Source organism: Eleutherodactylus coqui, chromosome 7 (genome assembly GCF_035609145.1).
Source record: "Eleutherodactylus coqui strain aEleCoq1 chromosome 7, aEleCoq1.hap1, whole genome shotgun sequence".
Classification (NCBI taxonomy): Eukaryota; Metazoa; Chordata; class Amphibia; order Anura; family Eleutherodactylidae; genus Eleutherodactylus; species Eleutherodactylus coqui.
Genome location: NC_089843.1, coordinates 183,201,814 through 183,214,431, shown reverse-complemented (window position 1 = coordinate 183,214,431; position 12,618 = coordinate 183,201,814). Strand labels below are relative to the sequence as shown.

Below are 12,618 nucleotides of genomic sequence, written 5' to 3'. Positions count from 1 at the left end.
TGTATCATTGAGACAATCTATCATAAATAATTTCCCAAGATGGACAAAAAGTTTAATTTTAGTTTCATCTAACCAGAGAACATTTTTCCATGCGTTTGGGGAGTCTGCCACATGCTGTCCGAGGAACTCCAAATGTGTTTTCTTATGTTTTCCTTTAAGCAAAAGCTTTTTTTCTGATCGCTCTTCCATAACGTACCTATGAACAGATACTTTCATCTTCACTGTTAATCTTTAGGGCTCAGTCACACGGACGCCGATCCGCCCATGTTTCTGGACGATAAGATGGCCACATCGCGTGCGGACAAATCTCCGCATGTCCGGCTCAATTGCCAGCCATGTGTTCTTTTTTTATCCGGCTGGTGCAGAGAGTCGTCCGCACCTGCAGTGCGGCTGTCTTATTGTCCAGAAACACGGGCGGATCAGCGCCTGTGTGACTGAGCCCTTAGAGCTCTTTTAGAGTTATCATTTGCATCTTTGTTGACTCTTGGTGCGCAGTTCTCTGTGGTAAGGTTTGTAATTGGGCCATATTCTTTACATTTTGCTAGAATGGATTCAATAGTGCTCTGTGGGATGGTCAAAATCTAGGATATTTTTTTTTTAGAACCTAAGCCTGATCTATGCTTCACCACAACTTTCTCTTTGGCCTGTTTGTAGAGCTGCTTGATCTTTATGTTGTTTGCTTAGTGGTTTTGCAGAATAAGAGACTTTTTAGAACACTTGTATTGATATTGATGTCATGTGACAGATCTTGTGACACTGTAATTCCAAGCAGAGGGAACCTTTTTAAACTAATTTTAAAATCTGAAGTTAATTAGTTGGACCAAACCTTATTTAATGGTTTCATAGCAAACAGATTTAATAGATAAACACTCACAACTACTCAGTTTTTATCTATTCCACCCCCCACCCCACCCAGAATTTTAGGACGGTCTTTGTTCTGCAGGAAGTAAGACATAAGGTTTAGGATAAATAGGGCTTGTTCTACTTTAAATTTACTGTAGCTCTGGTTCTATCTGGGCTACCAACATGCTTTTGGTGTCCTGTTAAAGATAATATTCTTGTTTGTGGACCTTAAAGAACCGGAGTTGGGAATACTGAATTTTTGAAGAGAGACGGAGTGGGAGAGAAGACCAGCCTGCAGGAGAGAAAATCTGTGATTCTTCCAGATATCTCCCTGTCCCAGGGAAGAGGCGAAAAGGATTTTTGTTTGTTATTATCCACCCATCAATCAGAGCGCATATTTGCTCTGTGATTGTCACATATGGTATTTTCCCAGAAAAGGAGTGAAATGATGAAGACTTGCTCATCTAGTCACTCCTCTACATGGTTAAACCTGCAGATGCTGCAATTATGCCTGACCGTGTTATCTAAACATTTTTACAGAAAAAAATGTAAAAACGTTTTTCCCCTCACACAAGGCTTTAAATATTGAAAAAATAAAAGCCTTCACATAATTGGTATTGCCACCTTCATAGCAACCCTACTATAAAATATTACATTATTTATCAAGCACGGAAAATTCCATTAAAAAGCCATCATCATTTTCTGGTAATCTCACTTTCCCTAAACAGGAATAAAAGATAATTTTAAAATTGTATATACCTCATAAGGGCGCCCACCCACTGGCGATTTTTTTTTCTTTGCGTTTTGCGTTTTTTCTCAAGAGCAATTAGAATTGAATGTACTCCTGTCCACTGGCGTTTTTTTTTGCGTTGCGTTGCGTTTTTTAACATAGGAACTGTCAGTTGCATATGTGTCCTTATTTTTCTCCTAATGCACCCATGAAAGTCAATGGAAATTAATGGAAAAGCCGCGAAAACGCGGCGAAAAACACGCGGAAAACACGGGAAAAACGCCGCAAAAACGCGGCGTTTTTCACGCACGAAAATCGCAAACGCCAGTGGGTGGGCGCCCTAATGGTACAAAAACTACAAGTTGTCTCACAAAAATAGGCCTGATACAGCTCTGTTGACTGAGAATTAAAAATGCTGTGGTCTTGGAATGTGGCGCCATACAAAAAGTATTTTTGAAAAAAAAGTGTTTTTATCGTGCAAAAGTGCTGAACATAATAAAACCTCTGTAAATTTGGATAGCTAATACTAGAGAAGAGAAAGGATTCAAAAAGATCTGGACAAGCTTGAACAGTGGGCTACAACTAATATAATGGTATTTAACAAGGAGAAATGCAAACGCCTATCTATGGACAAAAGAAATGAAAAAAACATATACAGAGTGGGACGAATTGGGAAAAGCAACAGAACATCTGAAAAAGACTTGGGTATACTAATAGTTTACAGACTGAACATGAGTTAACAGTGTGATGCAACAGCAAAAAAAGGCAAAAACATTTCTGGGATGTATTAAGAGAGGCATAGAGTCTAGATCCCATGAAGTAATTATTCCCATCTGCTCTTCCTTTGTCAGACCTCACTTGGAGTACTGTATTCAGTTCTGACCACTGCAATTTAAAAAAAGACGTTGACAAACTGGAACAAGTTCAGAGAAGAGCAATCTGTAAACCATGTTCTATGAGGAATGATTAAAGGATCTAGGAATGCTTAGCTTGCAAAAAAGAGGGCTGAGAGGAAACTTAATAGCTGTCTACAAAAGGGTGGAGACAGATTAGAAATTGGAAAAAAACTTTTTCACAGTGGGGTGATCAATGAGTGGAACAGGTTGCCATGGGAGGTGGTGAGTTCAAATAAAGGCTGGGCAGACATCTGTCTGGGATGATTTAGTTGTCCTGCATTGAGCAGGAGGTTGAACCCGATGACAATGGAGGTACCTTCCAACTCTACAATTCTATGATTAGTTTTGTACCTGAATTTCAACTTGTCTGCCCCATAACTAGCAAAGCGAGAGCATAGCCTATTGGACATCACAGTAAGTAAATGCAGTGGCTGCCTTTGGAGTCTCTAAAAAAAGAAAAACAGAAGGCAATGAAAATAACTATTTGAATGATATTTCATTATTAAAGGGGTTGTCTCACGAAAGCAAGTGGGGTTAAGCACTTCTGCATGGCCATATTAATGCACTTTGTAATATACATCGTGCATTAAATATGAGCCATACAGAAGTTATTCACTTACCTTCCCTGCGCTGGCGTCCCCGTCTCCATGGCTCTGTCTAACTTCAGCGTCTAATCGCCCGATTAGACGCGCTTGCGCAGAAGGGTCTTCTGCCTTCGGCTCGGTCCGGCAGCAGCGGCTTTCTGGCTCCGCCCCCTTGTAAGCATCATCGCGTAGCTCCGCCCCATCACGTGTGCCGATTCCAGCCAATCAGGAGGCTGGAATCGGCACACGTGACGGGGCGGAGCTACGCGATGACGCGTACAAGGGGGCGGAGCCAGAACGCCGCTTGTGCCAGACCGAGCCGAAGGCAGAAGACCCTTCTGCGCAAGCGCGTCTAATCGGGCGATTAGACGCTGAAGTTAGACGGAGCCATGGAGATGGGGACGCCAGCGCAGGGAAGGTAAGTGAATAACTTCTGGATGGCTCATATTTAATGCACGATGTATATTACAAAGTGCATTAATATGGCCATACAAAAGTGCTTAACCCCACTTGCTGCCGCGAGACAACCCCTTTAACATAATTTATTACATCTTATACATTTCTCTTCTGGTTTGTTCTGTATCTCTGGTAATAGCATAGATGGCTCATTAAATAAGATGAATATATATTGAGCATGTGAAGGCATTCTTATTAATGTGATTAGTTTAAGCTTTCTGGACAACAGAGAGCTTTGCATTTTCAGTACTGTAAGTCAATGAAGAATCAACTATGCATGGACAACCAAACACTTTACAGCAACTTTCAGCATTACTATATTGCTCTGAATTTCAGAGGATTTTTGCTGACCATGCTCATCATTTGTTACCATCTGTATTATACTATTGGCCGTTATAAGACATTAATAAGTTAATATATTTTCATTCATAGTCATTTAATGGTATTTTCTAACCAAACATAAAATAACCTCCCTGCCTCTAAAATCTGGAAATATAAAAATATCAATAAACATATCTAGTATCTACCCAAAGAGGAAAGCATATGACTGGTATTATTTGATAAACTCTATAATGTAACTCCAAGTGCCAGCTCACTGCATGGATACACTTCCTGCCGGTTGCACAGACAGGTGCAGGTACACTGTAAACTGCAAGACAAAGAAAAATCTAGCATTTACATGATAAGAAAAGAAAAGTCAAAGATGCTATTGGATGCTTACAAGAAGAAAATGGTGAATTGGTTAAGAATGATGTTGAGAAGGTAGAACTTTTAAATTTCTATTTTGTATCTGTTTTCTCTCAGAAAGTAGATGAAACATCAACTAATCTTCCCTGTGCTATTGGAGGAATAAAATAATGCAGGCTATCTGTAAGCAGAGAGATGGTGAGGGAACACTTAGCTAACTTAAATGAATTCAAGTCTCAAGGTCCAGATGAATTACATCCTAGGATACTAAAGGAAGCAGCGGAGGTAATTGCTGAACCACTCGCCATAATCTCTGAAAATTCCTGGAGAACAGAAGTCCCAGAAGATTTGAAAAGGGCAAATGTTGTTCCTATATTCAAAAAAGGGAAGAAGGTGGATCCAGGAAACTACAGGCCTGTGAGCCTGACTTCTATACTTTTTTTTTTTTATTGAATCTGTTTTTATTAAGTTTTTCAATTTTACAATGTACGTTAAGACAACTTCAGACATCAAAGGGTTGGTCACAATCATATTACACAGTTTTGGGTTCATAGGGTATTTGGTACATCAAAAGACTGTGCAGCATTTTACAAATAACAGGGTGATTAGTAGGCTGAGAAAACGTTTTAGCTCTGCCATATCAGAACAATAGAAGAGTATCTCCAATAAATTTAACCTTGTAGCAAACATATCCAGACAGGGCAGAGACAAAGACAGATTATAACAAAAAAGAACAAGACGAGACGCGACGAGACGAAAACAGGGGTGGGGGGGAGAGGGTGGCAGGGGGGAATTTGGGTATTCTGTAAGAGTGCCTCTGACGGTACCTCTATCAAGAAGATACGCAGTCAGGCTACGTAGAAAAAATGTCGAGGAGTCTCAACTCACGCCAGGAGAACCAGGTTTTAATGAACTTATCGTATGTGTTGTTGTGCCAGCTAGATAGCTCCTCCAGGTTGTAAATTGTGTCTACTTTGTCTCTCCATTGTATCAGAGAGGGGGGTGCCTCACGTTGCCAGTGGAGAGGGATCAGAGCCTTTGCAGCGTCTATCAGGAGGGCCATCAACCTATCTCTTTTAGGGAGAAATGATGAGGATGGCCTCCAGAGGAACACTACATCAGGCGTGAGTAAAAATCCCGGTTTTATCTTTGCCAAGACCTTCCCCACTCCCTCCCAGAAGGGTCTCAATCCTTCGCACGCCCACCATATGTGTAGGTACGAACCCACCTCCCTCCTACACCTCCAGCAGCAATCCTGAGTCGATAATTTATAAGCTGAAAGCCATTGCGGGGTCCTGTACCACCTGACCAGGAGCTTATAATGGGATTCCTGAGCGAGAATGCAAGGAGATAAGCCGAGTGAGGTGTTCAGGACCGCCTTAATTTCATTAGGGGAGAGAGTTAGGTTCAATTCCTTTTCCCAAGAGGTGATAAATGTGGGTTTTGTTGGATTATGGGGAGTGATGAAGTGCTCCCTTAACAGGGAGATTTTCCTTTTGCTTGGCATAATGTGCTTAAGAGTACTTTCGAAAGGGGTCAAGGGTCTAGCAGTACCGTGGCTCTTAAGAAAGTCTCCTAATGTCTTGGACACTGAGGCAAGAGTAAGGAAGGAGGGGGACCAGCTCGGAAGCAGTCTTTGTGGGATCTCCGAGGGGGGTAAGTGGGCTAGCTCCTGTAGATCTCCAATTTTGAGGTCCCGGAATTTCTCCCAGATTGAGGCGTTACAAGAGTCCGATGGTAAGTCTAACAGTTTATAAATAGTGCTTAACGGGGAAATTGGGGATGGATTTGGGGCCAATTCCTTCTTAACCGTGTCCCACACCTCGCAAGGTCCTCTCAAAAGGGGGCAGAAGTCCCTTTGTCTATAGCTGTTTCTGCTCGGATACCAAAGATCCTCCAAAAGCAACCCACCACTCCTGGTCAAGGCTAGTTTAGGAAGCATGTTATTTTTAGCCGGGAGGACAAGGTCCAGCCAGTGGCTCAGCTGCGAGGCCCTATAATAATCGAATATGTTGGGGAGTCCTATTCCACCTTCCGATTTTCTCTTAATCATTAGGCTGTAAGCCAGCCTTGGTCTTTTATGCCTCCATACATATGCCGCGAAGGCTGAGCGTAGAGACCTAAAAAAGCTGCTCGGAAGGTGTATAGGAAGCATCCTAATTTTGTAGAGAATTTTAGGAAGGACATAGGATTTCAAAATATTTCTCCTACCGAACCAGGACATAATTGGTAAATCGTATTCGGTCAGTAGTTTCTTCACCTGATCCAATAGAGGAATGAAATTTACCCCATATATGTCTTTTGTTTTCTTTGGTATTTTTATACCAAGGTAGTCCAGGGAAGTCTCCGACCACGCAAAGGGAAAGGTTGTTCTAAGTGTTTCGCAACGAGAAACGGGGATGGAGATGTTGAGGACAGTCGACTTATTGAAGTTTATTTTAAAATTAGAAATAGTTCCAAATGCATTTAGTATTTCGACCAGCCTGGCAAATCCTCTTTCGGGGTTGGTTATGAGAAAAACTATGTCATCCGCGAAAGCCGCAGTGGACAAAGTATCTTCTCCTATGCTTAGGCCTTTAATATCCGGGTCCTGTCTAATCTGTGTCAGGAGCGGCTCAAGTGTCAGTATGAAAAGTGAGGGGGAGAGAGGGCAGCCCTGGCGAGTGCCGTTTTTAATGTCGAACGGGAGTGATAGAACTTCGTTAACCCGAAGTCTAGCGTGGGGGGATTCATACAGCGAGAAAATTGCGGACACGAACTTCTCTGGGATATTGTAGTTAAGTAGAGTGCTTTTCATGTAGTTCCAGCTAACTCTATCAAAAGCCTTCTCGGCGTCGGTTCCTACGAAGGCTAGCGGTATGTTTTGGGTCCGTGCATATCTCGCCGCATGAAGGAGCCTATGGCAGTTGTCTTTACCCTCTCTCCCCCTCACGAAGCCCGCCTGTTCTCCACCGATCAGAGCCGGTATGAATCTATCCAACCTTCCAGCCAGTAGTTTCGCCCACAGCTTGACGTCCTGATTGATGAGAGATATGGGCCTGTAACTCCCACAGAGCGCAGGATCCTTATCTTCTTTGGGAATTAATGCTATATGTGCCTCCTGCGCCTGTTTGGGTAGTTTGGACCCTGAAAGGAGTGCGTTGAACAGGTCCGTCAGTCTGGGGGCCAAAGCCGACTCGAAAGTCTTATAGTAAATCAGGGTTAAACCGTCAGGTCCTGGGCTCTTATTGGGTGGACAGGAAGCTATTAGGTCTTTTATCTCCGACTGTGTCACAGGTTCTAATAGGTCATTAGCTTCTTCTCTTTTTAGTTTTGGCAAGGTGAGGCGGTTTAGGAAGGAGTCAATTTGCTCTTTAATTTGGAGTGTCGGGTCCTCTGGGAGTTGTCTCTCCAGATTGTACAGATCCGTATAAAAAAGTTGGAACTGATCGGCTATGGCTTTGGATGAAGTTACTATAGAATTAGCTCCAGTTTTGATAGCATGGATTGTACTCTTGGCCCGTGCTTTCTTAATTAAAGCAGACGTATATTTGCTGCCTTTGTTGCCTTGTGCGTAAATGATATGCTTCCTATACAAGTGCCTTTTATTAAATTTAGAGTCCAAACACAGTCGGAGATCTTTCCTTAGCTCGGACAGTTTATCTATGAGGGAATTGGTTTGCGAAAGCTTTGCTAGCTGTTCTATCCTAGCTATTTGCGCCAGTTTGTCGTCTATTTCTTTTTGTTTTATTTTTTTTGTTCTAGAGCCCAAGGCGATGAGCAGGCCTCTAATGTAAGCCTTATGGGCCTCCCACACCATGGGCAGTTCTACCTCACCTCCCGCGTTGAATTGGAAGTATTCCTCAATTTGACTGGTTAGTTTTAAAGTCTCTTCCTTTGAGTCGAATAGAGTAGCATTAAGCCTCCATCTCCATTCCTTTGGGTTTTGCCTAAGAGTGTGTAAAGTTATATGTACCGGTGCATGGTCGGAGACTGTTATCGAGCTCACCTCGGCGCCCACCAATTCCTTAAGAAGCCCAGATGAGACGAACAGGTAATCTAGTCTCTGATAAGATAGATGGACATGGGAGAAGAAGGAGTAATCCTTCGTTGTTGGGTATAGAAGTCTCCAAGCGTCCACCAAACCCATATCATGTAGGCATTTATTGAGTCTTCTAAGTCTCAATCTAGGTAAGTGAGAACGTCCAGTTGAAGAGTCGAGTATGGGATTGAGGGTGGCGTTAATATCTCCTCCCAATATAATCTGACCCTCTGCGAAGTGTGAAAGTACTTCTAACTGGGAAACTAGCCAGGGGACCTGGTCGGTGTTGGGGGCATATAAATTTGCAATTGTGATTTGTTTACTGTTGATAGTCCCTTTCAGAAACATGACCCTTCCCTCACCGTCAGTGTACTGCGAGTTGCAGATGAAACTGAGGGTTTTATGAAAAAAGATTGAGACCCCCCTGGAGGATGAAGTGGTACAAGTGCTGTGAAAGCTCTGAGCAAATTGCTTACCTGGCAACGCGAAGCACCTGTCCCCCCTGTAGTGGGTCTCCTGGAGGAGAAGGATCCTCGTGGCGTACCTTTTGAGGAGTAGAGACACTCGATGGCGTTTTCCTGGCGTGTTGAGGCCTCGCACATTAAAAGAAGTTATCTTCAGGTCATTCATGTCGCCCTACTTGCTGGAAAAAGGTGTAGGAGAGAGAAGATACTGTTTAGTAGAGATTCCCGACTTATATTGAAGCCTTCTTACCAGAGAAGATATAGGAGCGGAAAAATGGAGGGGTGGGGGTGGGAACCAGGGTAAGTGTAAAGGGAGTTATACACTGGGGAACAGGACACTAGGAAAAAATGATAGTTACACCAACAGACAATTAATACAACACAGTATAAGATAATAAGAGAAAGATATATGAAACTCTTGTTATTAGGTGTATGGGTTGCAACAAGTAGCTCACCCACTGCACCTAAGTACTTTAAAAGAATGAATTATGGCCTGGTCCGATAAGCACGGTCAAGGACCTTTACTAATAGTGGGGAATCAGGCAGGTGGCTGGTATATCAACCCGCGAAGATAAGTAGGTACTAAAAAGAAAGCAGCACAATCACGGAGTGAATAATACCATATCTATGGCAGAAGTTTTAAATAGCCGGAGACCTTAGAGGTCTTGAATGGAACTGCAGGGGTCAGAGAAAGACGTCCCCTCAATTACTCAGGGAAGAATTAAGCGTACTCGCCGCCTCCTCTGTAGCCCGAACAGTTCAAAACGGCCACAAAAGTCGGGCTCCATCAACACACACAAATCAACAATGTCGACTCTTCAACAGGTGCAACTAGCAGTAAAATAGAGTCGGGAATATGATAGTGTCCACAGGTGATGGTAACCCTCTACCTCTCAGGGGGAGAAATTTTATCAGACCTCAAGTAGATTCAGGTGTCCATCATGTCCATTTCCTCTCTGGACTTCTTTTTCCTCCCTTTGGGCGATTTTTGGTTGCAAACCGGAGTCCAGCCTCCAGAAGTAGGTAGACTGGAAAATGAAGGAAGGTCGGGTAGCGGCAACCAGCTCGGAATTTCAATAGGCGAGATGTCCAGCAACTGCCAGCATTGTTGGAGGTCGCCAGGGGAGCGGATGTTGATTTTTTGACCCGCATGAGTTATCCCCAACCCGAAGGGGAACAACCACGCATATCTTATTCCTTTTTCTTTAAGGGCCTCCAGAAGAGGGCGCATCAGTCGCCTCTTGAGCAGGGTGGAAGGGGCCAGATCTTGGTAGAATTGAAGCGGGGTGTCACCGTAGCGAAGGTCTTTGTGTTGCCTTGCTGCCTTTAAAATTGCCGCGGCGTCAGGAAATGAGAGCAATTTACAGACGACATCCCTGGGAGGGTCCGAGGGCGGGGGAGGGGATCTGAGTGCTCGGTGAATGCGCTCAATAACGATGCCGGAGGATCTTTCCTCACCCAGAAGTAGACTGAAAAGTTCTTTGGCTATTTTCACTAGGCAGTCAGACGCCCAGGACTCTGGGAGTCCTTTGATGCGGATATTGCTGCGTCTGTTTCTGTTTTCGATGTCTTCTTGTTGTAACAGGGCTTTGTTAATCTGGTCATGATGCTCTCTCAGCGTTTTTTCCATTTCAAGCGAGTGAGTTGTTAAAGAGGTGGTTGTTGCCTCCAATTCCTCCACCCTACGGCCCATGAGTCGGAGGTCTTCTTTAATTTCTCCCAGATCTGTTTTTAAGGGTTGCAGTGCTTGGGAGAACAGCTCTCTCATAAAACCTTTAGAGACATTTTCTCCTTCTTCGCCATCTGTGGATGCCTCATCCTCTCCCTCTCTGTTGTTGTATGAAGTGCTCTCCTGCGCCTGCGCCATCTTGGAGGGAGGTCGTGGAGAGCGGGTGCTCCGGTCTTTGAGGTATCTTTGCATATCTGCCTGATTTTTATGTGGTCTGGGGGTGCTCTGAATGTCTCCCCCTCTTTCTCTGCCAATCTTCCCCATTCCTGGATTAGAAGTAGCTGCAGGTCAGGTCCCGAGGGTGCCGCTCGGACTGGGCTCTGCGTTCAGCACTCCATCTTACCCAGGGATCTGGGCAGGATAAATAATGAATTTATAATGCGGCAGCTTGTGTAACGCGTCCTGAAAATCGTATTATTGGAAGACCTGCTTGAAACAGTTCTGAAAAAATTAGAGCAAAGCTCTGCAGAATGTTTTGCTGTACTGAGGGTCAGTAGGCTGTCTGTGGCTACGATTAAGTGCTGCGTAGCGGCAAAAAATTGTTTGTAAAGTGAAATGGGAGGCAATTTGCTTCTACACTCCCCAGAGAGAAAAAATTGTGTTAAAAGTGGAGCTGGGTAACCAGCTCCGAAAAAATTAGGGTAGCACCCTCTTCTGTAATCTTGTACACTGCAAAGTGGTAGTTTCAGAGTTGTCTGAGTGTTCTTTCTAGCAGCTAATACTTCTGCTCCCCTTCACTGCTGCAGACTTGGTAGGGGGGAGAGAAGGGGGGGGGTGAGAGAAATGGCGGGAGATTCGGGCGGGAAGACTGGACTTATGGAGTGATGCAGGGGAACAGAGTGGGAATGGTGTTCCTTGTGGCTCTATAACAGTTCAGTTCAGGGTGGATGGGTTCCCGGAGGTCCCCTTTACTCACTGTTCGGTGTGCTGACTAGGGTTCCTCGCTGAGCCGGCTGCCGCTGCTTCCGAACGCGGGGTTATGAAGAAGGCACCCTGTGAGCCGTCCCTGCCGCGGAGCTCACCTCCGTTTCACTCTGCAGGCTCCGTTCCCAGCAAAAAACAAGCAGGCAGTTAAGAGTTAACGGCGGAAGAGCGCTCCTCCGCTCCGCCGCTCACCCCCCTCTCACAAGGACCAGACCGGAGCTCCGTGATGGCGCTGTGTCCCGATGCTCCCGCCTCACCGATTTTGCGGGGAGACGTCTCAATATGCTCCTCACGCTGCAGGGAAGCTTTTCCAGTTGTTGCTGGGCACTAATGATCGCCCAAAAAGCCGCAGAAGTCGCAATAACTACTGATGGATCCGGAGCACGGTCTCCATGCGACTTCCCGCTCTGCAGGCTTGGCCACGCCCCCCCTGACTTCTATACTTGGAACAATCTTTGAACAAATTATTAAACAGGATGTATGCAAGTACTTGGATGAAAATGGAGTAATTAACCAGAGCCAGCATGGGTTTGTATCAAACAAGTCATGCCAGAGAAATTTAATTTCCTTCTATGATAGTATCACTGACTGGGTTGATCAGGGAAATGCGGTGGATATAGTTTTTCTTGACCTTAGTAAAGCATTTGACAAAGTATCTCATAGTATACTTATTAAAAAAATGACCAAATATGGGATTGACAAGGCAACTGTTAGGTGGATTCAGAACTGGCTGAGTGATCGTACTCAAAGAGTAGTCATAAATGGCTGTACATCCAAGTGGAAGAATGTATCAAGTGGGGTACCACAAGGCTCTGTCATAGGCCCAGTGTTGTTCAACATTTTTATAAATGATCTGTAGAAGGGAATTGATGGGAAAGTGATCAAATTTGCTGATGACACAAAGCTAGGAGAATTAACTAACACTAGGAAAGAGAGAGAGAGTATTCAAAAAAATCTAGAAAAGCTTGCACAGTGGGCAGCGACTAACAGAATGGTATTTAACAAGGAGAAATGCAAAGTCCTACATCTGGGCAAGAAAAATGTAAAAAACACATACAGAATAGGAGGAATTGAGCTAAGCAGCACATGTGAAAAAGACTTGGGTATACTAAGAGATCATAGATTGAACATGAGTCAACAATGTGATGCAGCAGAAAAAAAGGCAAACACAATTCTGGGATGTATTAAGAGACGCATAGAGCCTAGATCACATGAGGTCATTATCCCCTCTACTCTTCCTTAGTCAGACCTCATCTGGAATACTGTGTCCAGTTCTGGTCATCC

At 44.2% G+C, this 12,618-nt stretch overlaps 1 protein-coding gene across 3 annotated transcripts in view; it reads right to left on the bottom strand.

Moving 5' to 3' along the window:
* The window catches only part of GC (GC vitamin D binding protein), a 259,845-nt gene that overhangs the window by 142,649 nt on the left and 104,578 nt on the right, over positions 1–12,618 (bottom strand). For all 3 annotated transcript variants that reach the window (XM_066574902.1, XM_066574899.1, XM_066574901.1), the window contains exon 6: positions 2,821–2,915. In XM_066574902.1, the coding sequence (XP_066430999.1) occupies positions 2,821–2,915 (95 nt within the window). The remainder of the gene's footprint in view (positions 1–2,820; positions 2,916–12,618) is intronic.